Raw genomic sequence first — 14139 nt, forward strand, 5'->3', positions numbered from 1 at the left:
GGGCACTGATCCCCCAGCCTGCTGCTCTGACACCCACAGCAAAGTTCCCGTCTCGATCCCTGAGGAGAGGGAACACTTTATTTCTTAAGTTTATTTATTTATTTATTTTGAGAGAGACAGAGAGAGTGCAGGAGGGGCAGAGAGAGAGAGAGAGAGGGAGAGGGAGAGGGAGAATCCCAAGCGGGCTCTGCACTGTCAGCATGGAGCCTGACGCCGGGCTCGAACTTGCGAAAGCAAGGCCGGGGCCTACCCTCATGCTAGGTTTGAGGCCAGACGCTGTGCAGAAGGCATCGCTTGGATTTTCTGACATAATTCTCACAACATCCCCTGAAACGGGAGGCTCCGTTAGATGAGGAACACGAGGGCACCAGGCTAAGCAGCCTGCCCAGGCCACACAGCTAGGTTGGCAGGGCGGGGGTGGGGGGGGAGTTCACATTTGAACCCAGGTTTCAGTTACAGGAACAAGGCAGGTGCCCTGATATAGAGCCTGGGCCTGCAGCCGGAGGGGCAGGTCCTGAGCCAGAACGCCCCGCTGGGGTACCTTCGAGCAGGGCTCCCCCTCTCTGGTTGCCCGTTATGCCGCCCCTGGTGTGCATGGATGGACAGAGGGTGTGAGCCTTGAGGTCTCCTGTCCCTCAGATCCCCCTGAAGCTGGGGCAGTTTGGCACGCTGGTTGGACTCATTGCCCCTCGCACCTGTGACTCACACACAAGAACCCGCATGGCCTCGATGGATGTCCTGTCCAGCCTGCTGGATCTTCATGGTAGGGAGACATGAGGACATCGAGGCTGGGAGGGGTGTCAGCTGTGGGGCTATCCTAGGGGAGCGTGGCCTCTCTGTATAGACAAACAAGGGTGACCAGCAGAGGTAATGGAGGGGATGCAGAGCTTGCTGAGAGGCCACGGAAGTTTCTGGAAGGAGAGGCTCCCTGGTTTGGCACGACTCACCGGGGGAAGGCCTGGGTATTAAGGGGCCTCACTGGGAAAACGACAGCTCAAAGATACCAAGGACACAGCAGAAGCGGCCAGACATGACCTCAGGGGCACATGCGGGGTGGTGACCTTCAGAAGGGAAGACTCTGCCTCTGGCTCACTAGCTGGTGGCCTCCCAGAAAGCAGGCACTTGAGCTGTGTGCAGAGGTGGTGTGGGGAGACAGGGCAACGAAAGCAAAGGCAAGAAGAGATGGGATGTTCAGATGCTGGACGGTGGTCCAGGCCCTCAGAGCCAGGGAGCCCCTAACCCCAACCCCATGGGCCAGGGCAGGAAGCCATTTTGACGTGGCCTGTGGGTGGGTCCTTCGTCCTTCTGATCGTGTCTAAAATTGTGTTCCCCGCAGCAAGCCAGACCTGCTCTTTGTGGGGCCCTTCCGAGGAATTGGAGCTTGCAAAATGTAAGGAGGATCTCCAGGGCTTGGACATGGAGGAGATTTTCAGTGCGTCTTCCAGAATCGCCAAGGTGACACGCTGGGAGGGTCGTGTGGGCTCCTGGGCTGGACTCCAGTGCCTGGACCATGTCTGAGGCCTGGGACCTTGCTCAGCCTGGCCACACAGGCTTCATCCTCCTCCAGGGGATCACAGTCCCCATGGCTTTTGGTCCAACCCACGCCCTCTGTATCTAAACGGTGTGCGATATGTAAGTTCCCCGCTGTGATGCCTGGCACATAATAGGCACTTAACAGTCCCACAGTCCCCACCTACCTCGTCTCCATGCCTATGATGTGCTGCACTGAGGGTGGAGGGGCCCCAGGAAGAATTAAACTCGGGATCCTGCACAGCGGTGTTGGCCCATGGGCACACTAGACCCCCAAACTCTCAGAGCTGCAGAGGGGCGGGGTCACTTCCACCTCAGGGGGCCGAGGTGGCTTTCTGGAGCAGGGGGCCTGTGGGGGGAGGCAGGATGAAGTCACGGGGCGCCAGGGCTCAGGGCACAGCTTGAGGGAAGGAAACATGGGCAACGTTCGGGTGAAGCTTCCTGAACAGAGTTCAGGTGGGGTGGGCGGCGTCGGGTAGGTGAGGTGTGGGAGAGGTTGGGGAACCTTCCAGAAGAAGCCTGTGAAAGCTGGACTGAGCTGTGAGTCTTTGAGGTGGGGGAGTAACATCCCGAGCGGGCTGGTGAGGGGGCCGGTGAGATGCCGGGCAGGGAGACGGGTAGGAGGCCCTGGCGATGTTTTGAGAGATGGCGGGGGCCCGGGCTGGGGCTGCGGTGTCGGGCGGAAGAGGGGGGCGTCGGCGATGACAAGTGGGGGTAGGGCGTTGGCCTGAAACTTGGTTGTTGAACCCCAGGAGGGCTGTGCTCTGGTCCTAGGTGGTTTGCATGCAGTTTAACTGTGACGAGGTGGTCTCGCTCATCCGGAAGCTTTGTGAGAACGTCGGGGCCATGGACCTGTGGCATGACAAGGCCTCCGTCACCTGGATAGGCACCTTCCTCCAGAGGCGGGCCAAGGAGCTGGAGGACAAGGTAACAGAGCTGTGGCTGGGCCACCTGAGACCTGGGGCTGCCCGGGGCGCCTAGGCTAGAGGGACACGTAAGGGCCCGGCCGCACTCTCTGAGAAGGCCTCCCCAAACCCTTGGTTGTAAAGAGGAGGAGAAAGTAGAGTTCTGGAACGAGAAAGAGACACGCTGAAGGTAGCCCGGTTAGTAAGTGGCCAGTGGGCCAGACGCCCATGGCTCTCTCTCCCCGAGCATACTGACCCCCACATAGAAGACATGATAAAATCCGGGAAGAGACCAAAAGATGAGCTGGTGGTTTAACCTGCCCGCTGTCCAGTTGGGCGAGAGTCCCTGGAGGAGGGGTGTGCGGTGGGGGAGGGCAGACGCCGTGGGGTCCCGGGCTGTGCCGGTGATGCCCCGCCCCTCCCCAGGTGGCTGAGATCCTGGGTGCCATCTTGGTCCACCTGCCCGTGGCGGACCACCCGGAAGTGCGGCGTCTCCTCATCGAGGGCATCCTCCTGCTGGCGCACTACCACCAGGAGACGGTCCTCACATCGCTCCTGAGGCAGCCCCTGCCCATGGAGAGGTGGGCGCCCCGGACAGGGAGCCACAGCCCCCGGGCCATGCCCGCCTCACCACCACCGACGTATCTCAGGACGGGGCCTTGAGTGGTGCCACGTCTGACCCTGGGCTGGCTCAGACGCTCTCCCTGCCCCTCCTGCGGGAGGCGTGGCCCCTGAGGACCATGGACTTAGAGCCCCAGGGTCACAGGTCCGTCCTACGGAGCTGGAGTCCAGACCCCGCAGTTTCTCAGGCGTCCCCTCTGGACCCTGCCCACGGCAGCCCTTTCCTTCTCTGTGGAGAACAGAACTCTGGGCGCCCTCTGAGTTTGGGCCGCTCTAGGACACGCCTGAGGACGTGGCCACCAAGGCCCGGGCAGGCCTCAGAGGGGCTCCACCCTGTCCCTTTGTCCTTCCAAGTGCTGCCCTGAGAGGGGATGTCCAGGTGCCCAACGGATGACCTGGCAGGACCTCATGCCCCTCAGGTGGCCTCGTGACCCCCTGCTTCCCGGTGTTATCCTCACGGACTGCTGAGTCCCCGCGTCTCTGTCACCGTGTCACACAGGCAGCTGGCAGCGTCTCGCCCGACCGGGGCGTGTGTTTGCGATGGTACCGGGGTTCCCTGGGCACAACCCAGAAAGGGGTGGGCGCTGCCCCCAGAGCAGCCAAGGCTGCGGAGCAAAGACAGGCCTGGAGACCGTTGGTGGAGGGAGAGGGGACAGGTGTCACCCAGCAAGCTGTCACATGAGCAGAGAGGCCTCAGATCCAGAACCTCAAGGGCTGGCCCGGGCGAAAGGCAGGCCTGGCTGTGCTGTGGGCGGAGGGCAGTGCGGATTGCTTGATTTGATGGGGGACGGTGGCTTTCGGAGCAGTGCCAAGTGCGGGGCGGGGGGGGGGGTGTGCTGTGCAGGCCCCTGTGTGGCCTCCGTCGGGCTGGCGATCTCGGCGGCCCGGGTCACGCTGGCTTTTGCTATACTGGTGAGCTATGGCTGTGTAACAAACTGTCCCCACCTTGGAAGCTCAGAACAACCCCTCTTATTATCTCAGTTTCCACGGTCAAGAATCTGGGGACGGCAGAGCTGGGGACTGTGTTCAGGGTCTCACGGGGTGGCGGCCAGGCTGAGATTTTCCGGAACCCAGGTCGTCCCTCAGGCTCACGCGGTTGTTTCTTGCCGTCGCAGGCTGAGGTCCTGCTTTCTTGTCCCTTACACCCCGACGTCTCCTTTATGAGAAGTGGTTGCTGATAAGCCCACGTGCCCACGCCTCCGTTCGGTTCCCGCCACCGGGCACCGGGTCGTGTGCCCTCCCAAGCCCACCTCCCGCACGCGTGTGATTGGCTTTGTGGATTCACACGGGCCGTGTCCACCTCTCCTTGTTCTGTTGGATCTTGGCGGACTTGCCGCTTTAGCCCTTTTAGAGCCCCCCCAGACCCCCGCTCCCCTGCACCTGTGCACACCCGGCCCGTTAACCTATCCTGGGGACCTTCCCTTCTCGGCAGAGCCACAGGCTTGGACTTGGGGGGCGGGGAGCTGCTTCAAATGCAGTCTGGCAGGCTGCCTGGCCTCTGCAGGCCTCCTGCCCCCTTCTGTGCGCTACGGAGATGAAAACATCGTCCTCAAAGGCGTGTTGGGAGCAGGAGGCGCTGTGCTATCTGCAAGCTGCTTAGGGCCCGACAGATTGGGTCCTTGGCAGCTGTTGCTGGACGTACCTATAAAATCATCGGACAGGAGGCCTGGCAGGTGCCTCTAAGGTCACCTAGTGGTGGAGCCGCAGTTTCCCGGGGTGGGGGGGGGGTGTGGCAGAGAAAGACAGCAGCATGTGGAGTCACGGACCTGGGTTCTAGTTATGCAACCTTTAGGCAGCTCACTCCACCTCCCTGATGTTCAGCCTCCGGAGTCTAACCCCTACTCAGGGGCTCGCCTGGGGGTCCAAAGGGGCTCTTACCTGCCAGGGTACGAGGCAGGAGACCCACAGTCCTTGTCTCTTGTCTTTGGTTAGCCACCTGACGGAGGTGTGGCTGGCCGTGGCCGAGAACGTGCCCTTTGCCCGAACGATGCTCCATGGGCTGATGGGCCGGCTGCAGGCGAGGTTCACCCCCAGGGCCAATGCCACCTCCAAAGCTGACATCTGGCGCCTGGCCGCGGTGGACCCTCTGATGGTGAGTCACGGGGGCGGGCCCCGGGGCTCCTTGGGGGCTCAGAGTAGGAGCCCTGACGCCTCAGCCCTTGTCTCTGCAGACCCTGTGCACCATTCACCTCCTCATCCAGAAGATGGATATGGACGACAAGGTCCTGGACCTCTTCCCCGACCTCATCTACACCCTCCTGCTGCAGCTCAGCGGCAGCCAGGGGCCAGAGGCTGTGTCGCCTGTCCTCAAGACGTGGAGACTCGTCCACATGGGGACCCTGCCCAAGGAGATCAATCTGCAGAGGTGCTCTCGAGGGCGGGGGTGGGTGGGTATGGCGGGCAAAGCAGTGGGCCCGAGCTGGACGTCGCCTCTGGGAAGTCACGGATCCCAAGAGTCACCTCCACCAAGAGGCCTCGTTGTCCTCTCCTGATGGGGAGAAGCTTCTGGAAGCAGATCCCACAACCCTCCCTCACATCAGTCCAGCACGGTGTGGTTTTTGCTGTTCGAGGACCCACTCTGCCACGTGATCGCCCTTAGTCCCTTGAGCTCGGCCCGGCGGACAGGGGGACCCCCTCTTCTCTGAGCCGGGTTCAGTGCCTGGGGGCGCCCGGGGGAAGCTTCGTCGAGACATAGCCCCACCTTCCTCCAGGATCACGATCAAGTCCATGAAGCTTCTGTTCAGAAGACTCAGCAGCGAGCAGCTGGTTCGCACGCTGGAGGAGCAGGGCGTGTGGAGCCTCCTGCAGACCAGCTCCACGCTCCTGCAAGGCGCGGGCCTGCTGGCCAGGTGGGCATCTGGGCTCCCCGTGCCGGGCAGTGGGACCTGCGGGGCCGTCTCCTTGCTGGAGGTCTAGGTCACGGCTGCACGCCTCGCTCCCGAGGCGACCCATGTCCCGGACTCTGGGATGGCAACGGATAGGGCAGAGGGAATCTTTTATTCCAACCCTTCCCCCTCCAAGGCAGGAAACGTGAGGTCAGAGGCAGGGTGGGGCTCGCTCGAGGCCACAGGGGGCAGGCGGAGAGCTCTTCCTGGGTCCAGGTCACTCATGAGTGGCCCTCATTCGAGTCCCTTTTTATAAAAAGGAAATGAAAAGTGGGTACTCCAGCGAAACCCTGACCAAAGCCCTCTGGTGAGGAGGGAGAGGCCCAGAGAGGTTAAGACATGGCCCCCGGGCGCCCAGCCCCAGAGCAGCTCCACAGGGCAGCGGCTGAGCAGCCCTCCCGGCCCCCTGGCCTTGTCCCCCCCTGCAGGTTCTGCATGCGGAACATGGAGGGCTACAGGCAGCGGCTGTCAGAGCTGGTGCTCAGGGGCATGGACTCGGATGTCCTCAGCTGTCGCATCAGCAGCACGGCGGTCTGCGTGGAAGTGAGGCTCAGGGCGCGGAGGGCTGGGTGGGCTGGGGTGGGGGCTGGGGGGTGCCCCCCCAGCTCCTCTCTGGGGCAAGAGCCCAGGCTCTGAGGGGCATCTGAGTCAGGGGGAGGAGACTGTCCCACCCCGTAGGGGACATGTTCATTCACTGGTTCGTCACACGATCCGGGGTGTGCATCTAAGTGAGGCGTGCTGTGCTGAGTGCCGGCAACACCCAGGGGCCTGGATGAGGGCACCTTGGCTCTCGCCGGGGTCGGTGGTGCTGGGGGAGGCCTCCCAGGAAGGTTTTGAGGGGTCAACGGGGCTTTGCCAGGCAGGAAGACCGGGGGAGGGTGTGATGGCCGCTGGGGTCCAGTTCCCCTTCTGTGCAGTTGGGGCACTTTCGGGGTCCTGAGGGAATTGGCCAGAAGCTTTTAGGAGAAATTGTGTTGGCTGCATAATGCCCAACATGCTTTAGGAGCCCAACATCACCTAGGGCAGCATTGGCAACCTTTTTCTGTAAAAGGTTGGATAGTACATTTCCCATTTTGGAGTCACCGATTCGGTGTTTCGTTTTCTTTAGGTTTATTTTAAAAATTTTTTTTAGTGTGTATTTTTGAGAGGTGGGGGAGGGGCAGAGCGAGAGGGAGACACAGAACCCGAAGCAGGCTCTGGGCTCCGAGCCGTCAGCACGGAGCCCGACGTGGGGCTTGACCTCACGAACCCTGAGATCATGACCTGAGCCGCAGTTGGACGCTAAACCGACTAAACCACCCAGGCGCCCCTCTTTAGGTTTATCGAAAACACATTCATGTGTGCGTACACGTGTGCGTGCACACACACACGTCAGAGGGGTCCCCGTTGGCCGAAGTCCTGGCATTTTGAGCGCTGGGCCCCTTGTGACTCTCGGAGTCCCAGATGAGTGAAGTTCACGCTCCTCGTGCACTCCTGTCCAGGCCCAGCAGGCACGGCTCTTGGACACGGTGGCTGCTTTGTCAGGGTAACTGAATGAACGTAAGGTCACAACGTACAAGGTTTTTCCCGTGTATTTCTCCACGAAGCCTCCCGACCACCCTGTGAGGCAGGTACTGGTGTCAGCCCCTTCTTACAGGCGAGGCCACGGAGGCTCGGAGGAACTAAGTGACTTGCCGGGGGCCCCAGCCGGCCAGCAGAGGAGCCCAGAGCTGGTCCCGGGGAGCTGGGGCTCCGAATCCTCTCCTCTTCGCAGAGACCATTCTGTGCATTGCGTCTCATCACACGTCCCATCCTGAGGCTGAGAAAGGGGCCTATACGGGCGGTGACTGTAAAAAGTTCTCTCTTCTAGTTCATGAGCGACCCAGTTCTGTACCAGGAGAAGCTGCTGAAGCCCACGGTGTTGATGCTGGAGAAGGGCGTGGACCAGGAGGACGAGGCCTTGAGGGTGCTCTCCCTGCGTGCCCTGGGCAACATGGCCCTGGGTGCCCCCAAGAAGGTCCTGCGCCCGACCCTGAGCTCAGGGGCCCAGGGTGCAGGGCCTGGGGGGGGGGGGGGCTGAGGGCCCGGGGCTGGCGTGTTCTGGCCGATGGGGGAGGTGAACCAGGTGGGGACTGAAGCTCCTCGTGGCCCCCTCCCCCACCCGCACCCCAGGTGAGGCAGTACCGGAAGCTGTTACTGGAGAAGTGCCTGGGCTCCCTGCGGGAGCCCGTGGTCACCAGCGTGACCTCCGAGGGCATGGAGGCCCTGGCCAAGATCCTGGCTGAGCTCCGGGAGGGCGACGTGGGGTCCTCGTTCGGCATCATCTCCGAGCGGTGCAGGGCCTTCTTCGACAACGTGAGTCTAGATCGTGGCCTTTCTCGGTCCCGGCCCTCGCTGGGGGCTTCCCACGTGCCCACACACACCGGCGAGCACCTCTTATCCCCGTAAGAAAGGACAAAAGACGTGCTCTGGGACAGGAGGGGCCTCAGGTCTGACTTGGTGCCCGCGCATCCGTTAGCCGATCCTGGGATCCCGCAAAAGAAAAACAAAACCTCTGGTTCTAGGACTCGTGGGACCCCTCCCCTGCTCGTAGGGTGTGAGCCTGCCTCTCCTCTTAATGCCTCGAAGCCTGCAGAAGCTCTCTGGGCACCTGGGTGGTGGCGGGCGGAGGGCCGCCATCCTGAGGGAATGATCCAGAAGCCTTTGCGGGGGCCGAGGCAGCCCAAAGGGTCCGCGGAGAGGCAGGTGGCTGGGGTTTCGTTGGGCTTCTTGTGTCCTGAATTTCAGGGCTCGTCTGTACATGTCGACCACAGGAGAGTGAGCTGCTGCGTTTAAAAGCCTTCATCCTGTTTGGGAAGCTGGCAAAGCTGGTCAGGATCTCTAAGAAACACTTCTTCAAGGAGGAAGTGAAAAAAGCCTGGATTCCCCTCATGCTGCACTGCCGGGACCCCTGCTCCGAGGCAGCCCAGGTGAGACGCGCCCTCCTCTTTGTGGCCCAGAGCGTGGGGACCTCTGGTCCCCAAAGGAGAACGTAGGCGGGTCTGCGGGCTCAGCCCCTCCCCACGTCCCTCTTGGTCGGCCCCGTTCCTCACGCGGGGCTGGGGAGGGGGTCCGGCCGGCTGACCCACCCACCGGCCTACTGAGGCATCTCGGCGCTGTGGGGAGCACGGCACGGCGGTCTTCTCCCCCAGTCACGGCCTGCAGGCACCCTCTGCCCAGCCTCCTCTTCCTTCCAGCGGATTCCACAGCTTGCCACCATCACCCTTGGGTGTTATGACCCGCTCACGCTCCAGACTTGCCTTAAATCCCTCCTCAGTGGCCCGTTTCCCCTCCCTCTCGGGGGGGCCGGTTTTTCTGCCCGTTCAGGCGTGGGGAGCGCAGGGGAGACCCACAGCCCCTGCCTGTCCGACCGCCTCCCCTCACCCCGTGCGGGCCCGTGACCCTGACCACTGTCTTCTCTCTCCACGCGTCTTCCTGTGTGGACTGGGGCGGGGGGCCGGGGAGAGGGGGCTGAGATTAGGGGCGGTTCCGTCCCCTCCCCGAGAGCTGTGGGGCACTCAGCAGCTCACGCTCCACTACTGCCTCAGTCTCCAGTTCCGGGGTCCCGGGAGTCCCGCCCTGGTGAGGGTTGCGGGTGTCCACGCGGGGTGGGGTGGGCTGGCGGCACCTGTGGGTTGCTGAGGGGCATCCCGTGGGGCACTCCTGACTCCTGCTCGGCCTCGGGGACTCTGGTGACCCAGCCCATGAGCTCTCAGCCCTCAGAGACTCTCTCCTCACAAATCCATCAGTGGCTCCCGCTGGTCTTTCACCTTGTATCAGCAGCTGTCCTGCGGGGTGAGCCTCAGGGAAGCAACGCCTGGGAAGGCGGCCGAGAGGGTCTAATGAAGGAACGGCGAAGAGGGGTGGGGGCTGGGGAGGCCACAAGGGAGGCAAAGGCCTGGCTGGTTCCAGGCACACGGTGGCCCCGCGTGTCCCTGGTGAATAGGTACCCCAACCCCTCTCCACACCCCCCTGCCCAGTCTCCTAGCCTATCCTCCCGTGAACTAACCCTGTCAGAGGCCGGAGGCCGGGGGGCCCGGTTGCTGCAGTGCTCAGGGAAGGTCTGGGAATGAGAAAGCTCACCCCGGTCCTATCTGTCCCTGCCAGGCCCCTGACCCCAATCTCCCAGAGGGGCGGGTCCTGGGCAGGGCTGCTGAGGGCACGGAGGTTGCTGACTGAGGGACAAGAGTGCTGCGTAGCTGGCGGGGCTCCGGTCGCAGGTACACGTCCCCGGGGCTGCCCCCGGGCTTCTCGACGGAACGCCAGCCCTGCCATCCCCACCCCTACCCCCAGACTGTGGGAACCCCCTCGGTCTGCCTGGCGCCCTCCCTGCCATCCCCCGCCCTGTGCCCCTCCAGGCCTGCATGACCACCATGTTTCAGTGTGTGCACTTCTGGGGCCGGAAGGCCCTGGAGAACAGCCCGGGCCGAAGTAACACCAGTGCGGCCGAGGAGATGACTGTTTTCCAGATGATGCTGTGCTCCATCCCGGTGAGGAGGCTGAGGGCGTGGGCCTGTTGGAGGGCCGCCCGGGGCCTGGGGCTCTGGGTCACGGCTGCCATAGACCTCTCTCCCGTGACCATGTGCTCACCTTCCAGGCGTGAAGCGTCAAGGCCAGCACGGTCCAACAGAGAGATAACGCAAGCCGCATACCCCCACGTTTTCTAGTAGCCATGTTAAGAGAAGAGAAAGAGGGGAAACCAAACAATCATAGATTTTATCTGACCCAGTAGATCCAAACCATCGTCATGTCAACATGCAATCAATGTGCCAATTATTAACGGGGTATGTTCCAGTTTGGGGGTACGGTCTTCAAAATGCAGGAGGCACCTGACACTTAATTCAGACCAGTCACGTTTCAAGTGCTCAAGGGCCACGTGTGGCCAGTGGCTATGGTATGGGACAGCCACAGAGTCTAAAGGCCAATGTGATCTCCTCTCTGGGTCAGACAGAAGGTAACAGGGGGCTGAAAGTCCCTAAGTTGCCCAGCTAATAATTCGCTGTGCGATGCTGGGATGTGCACTTGCCCTCTCTGGGCAGACCCTCCCGCATCAGACAGATGGGAACCCACTCTGTGAGCAGCCCATCTCTAAGGCCTCATCCTCCATGGCTCTGTCCATCCTGTGTCTATTTGCAGACTCAGAAAAAGCCTGCTGTTCTCTATAGCTTCTTGCTAGAAACAATGACCTACGTTAATAGTAACTTGCCAAGGATCAGAATTGCTGCGTGCGACCTGGCAGGTGAGCGAGCAGATGTCTCCGGATGCAGGCGGGACCTTGAGGGCCACACCCAGGCCTGGAGCGGGAGGTGGCCCAGGAGGGGCCAGACTCAGGCGGAAGTCCCCCGGCACCTGTCCTATCACACCCAGCTGCACACCTGCCTGATTCTCAGCTAGGCGTCTTCAGCGGAATCCTAAACAGATACCTCCTAAGGTCAAACGGAATCTCCCGCTGGCCTAATATTTGTGTGATGAGCGTCTCGCTGGCTCTCGTTTTAGGAATTATTATGCAGCAGATGACTGCGCCTCACCTGAAGAAACTGGACTTTCCGGCACTACGGAATTGTAAGTAGAGAAGACTCAATTATACGGAGTCCTCGACCTCATTCGGGGAATTTAGAGAAAGCGCCTGGGGAAGAGCCAGCGCACCCTTTGTTGTCGTTTTGTTTTTTTCTTTTCTTTTCTTTTTTTTTGTTTCTGTTTTTGGCGGGGTTGAGGGACGGGGGCGTGTAATCAGGGTGCACAGAGACGGACGAGCCTGCAGGGGGCTTTCTGGAAGAAAACGATTTGACCCGGGAGGCCTTTCGCTCGTTCGCTGGGCCTTCTGCCCGCCTCCCCATCACGAATGTCTACGAGATGTTTCCACCCTGAATCCCTCAACTGGTCTACACCGCATGCGAGTTCTGTGGGCGATCTTTCTGTCCCAGAGAAGTAACAGAAGGCTGAGATGGTGTGTGTGTGTGTGTGGACGCAGCTCCCCTGCCGTCTTCTGATTTCAAGTACAAAGGGTTCTGCTTCTGCAGCCCGTGTGAGCCCCCAGCCACACAAGCGGCTTCGGGACCTCCTCCCAGCTCCGCTGCCCGTGGCAGAGGGCACGGCCGAGCGGGGTCCCGACTCTCCTATTTGTGCCCACTCTCAGCGCTCCAGGAGCTGCAGTTGGACTTGGATCCTGGGGTCCGGAGGGCAGCCCTGGGGACCCTCAAAGTCTTGGATACTTGCTGTCGGCACCAGCTTTTGGCTTCTCCCGAAGGAATTTGCTAGATGGTCCGAACGTAAAGCGCAGGCTGCCTCTTCAGAGTGCCCAACCACAGCCGTGCAAGCCACTTTTTAATTTAGTTTGTACGAAAAGCATCGTTCTAAAATAATCAGTGTCCCTTTCTTTCCTTCCCTGGGAAAATAAGCCTCCATTGCCGTTTGGAGTACGGATTCCTGACTTGGGAGGTGACAACGTCCCCGAGCCCAGGCAGTGGGGCAAAGGGAGGATTTACTTCCAATGGGGTCGTTTTACGTCCACTTTCCCCGGATCGTGTGAGGGTCTGAATCCACGTTTGTGCCCCCCACGCTGATGGTGTGTCCCCTGCCAGGCGCTGTGCCGGGAAGGGAGGGGAGGCAGGCGGCCGTCTGGCCCCTGCCCCCCAGGACCCCACCCTTGAAGGGAAAAGAGGCATCTCTGCCTGGGACTGCGATACACATCCGGAGAAGGAGGGTGGAAGTGCCCCAGTGGCGCAGGGGTGGGTGGGAGGGGGGAGTGCCCACCAGCCTGGGGACGATGGGGGATGTCTCCAGGAAGCGACACAACACCAGGCCTGTCCTCCCTCTTCCCATCGTGGGGCCGGATGGGACAGGCTGGGGCAGGGACCCGGCAAAGCCTGGAACAGAACCCGGTTGAGGGGCCAGAAGGGGAAATAAATGAAGGTCATGTCCAAGCAACAGGCAGGGGACAGGGGAGGCGGGCAGGGAAGGTTCCCTGCACTTAGGCCGTCAACAGAGTAGTCTGTGGTTGCCTCCTGAGCAGGTAACGGCGGGACTCTCAAAGGCAGTCGCCACCCCGGGCCCCTCGGTGGGAGGGGGCTGCTGGACGGCGCAAAGCATCATCGTCGGTGCACCACAGGCTTCCCGGGACCCCACTGGTTTCCCCACTGTTTTGTGGCTCCCGTGGGATAGATAGTGAGGGTATTTTCAGACACAGGCGGGAACAGACAAGCCATTCACTACAGGCACGGAGGAAAGGGCCACAGGTGTGGACAACAGTCTTCAGTCCCCTTCATGCCTGTGCAGAACATTTCCAGACGGCTTATAGGCCTAAATTTGGAGAGCAAAGACGCAAGACAATAGAGTGTTTTTTAAAAATATTTTCTTAAAAAAAAATTTTTTTTTAATGTTTTATTTTTGAGAGAGACAGAGTGTGAGTGGGGGAGGAGCAGAGAGAGGAGACGCAGAATCGGAAGCAGGCTCCAGGCTCCGAGCTGTCAGCCCAGAGCCCGACGTGGGGCTCGAACTCACGAACCGCGAGATCATGACCTGAGCCGAAGTCGGACGCCCAACCGACTGAGCCACCCAGGTGCCCCCAAAGGGTTTTATTTTTCAGTAAACTCTACACCCAATGTGGGGCTCGAACTCACAACCCTGAGATCAAGAGTCACATGCTCCACCGACTGCACCAGCCAGGTGCCCCACCGATAGAGTATTTTTTATTCTGAGAGTAGGTTTTCTTTAAAAGGTAACAGCAAAGGCCAGAAAAAAATAAAGGATTAAGCTATCCGATTCTGTTAACATGTAACTTCTGGGCAATAAAATGCCGTAAAGTTAAATGACAAATCACAGATAGACGTCACTTGCGGTTTATATAAAACGAGATTGGTTCATATAATTGGACAGGCATCCAGAACATTTCCTACATCGGTAAGAAACAAAGCCAGTTGACAAGAGAGGCCTGAGGGGACGCTCGAAAAGCCAGGACCCCTGAAATGTAAACTGCAATACGTCTCACACCCCCCAAGTGGCACTGACTGGTGGCAATAATGTGGGAGGTGGGACCTCTCCTACCGCCAGAGCGCAAACTGAAATAACCGTTTGGGAAAGCGATTTGGCAATAATTAGGGAAGCTGAAGACACCTGCCCGCGACCGGCCCCTCTAGACGTAAGCCACAGGTGAGCCCACACACGCACGCATCACGGCTGTG

At 60.5% G+C, this 14139-nt stretch overlaps 1 protein-coding gene across 1 annotated transcript in view; it reads left to right on the top strand.

Annotated features, from left to right (window-relative positions):
• MROH2A (maestro heat like repeat family member 2A) overlaps positions 1 to 12228 on the top strand; it is a 43670-nt gene extending 31442 nt beyond the window's left edge. The window contains exons 26-40 of the mRNA XM_030326115.1: positions 640 to 763; positions 1337 to 1455; positions 2305 to 2457; positions 2862 to 3016; positions 4989 to 5148; positions 5228 to 5421; positions 5768 to 5905; positions 6370 to 6484; positions 7791 to 7937; positions 8093 to 8275; positions 8734 to 8889; positions 10318 to 10449; positions 11096 to 11198; positions 11456 to 11521; positions 12096 to 12228. Of these exons, the coding sequence (XP_030181975.1) occupies positions 640 to 763; positions 1337 to 1455; positions 2305 to 2457; positions 2862 to 3016; positions 4989 to 5148; positions 5228 to 5421; positions 5768 to 5905; positions 6370 to 6484; positions 7791 to 7937; positions 8093 to 8275; positions 8734 to 8889; positions 10318 to 10449; positions 11096 to 11198; positions 11456 to 11521; positions 12096 to 12217 (2067 nt within the window). The 3' untranslated portion in view covers positions 12218 to 12228. The remainder of the gene's footprint in view (positions 1 to 639; positions 764 to 1336; positions 1456 to 2304; positions 2458 to 2861; positions 3017 to 4988; positions 5149 to 5227; positions 5422 to 5767; positions 5906 to 6369; positions 6485 to 7790; positions 7938 to 8092; positions 8276 to 8733; positions 8890 to 10317; positions 10450 to 11095; positions 11199 to 11455; positions 11522 to 12095) is intronic.
• The last annotated feature ends 1911 nt before the right edge of the window (positions 12229 to 14139 follow it).

Source organism: Lynx canadensis, chromosome C1 (assembly GCF_007474595.2).
Source record: "Lynx canadensis isolate LIC74 chromosome C1, mLynCan4.pri.v2, whole genome shotgun sequence".
Classification (NCBI taxonomy): domain Eukaryota; kingdom Metazoa; phylum Chordata; class Mammalia; order Carnivora; family Felidae; genus Lynx; species Lynx canadensis.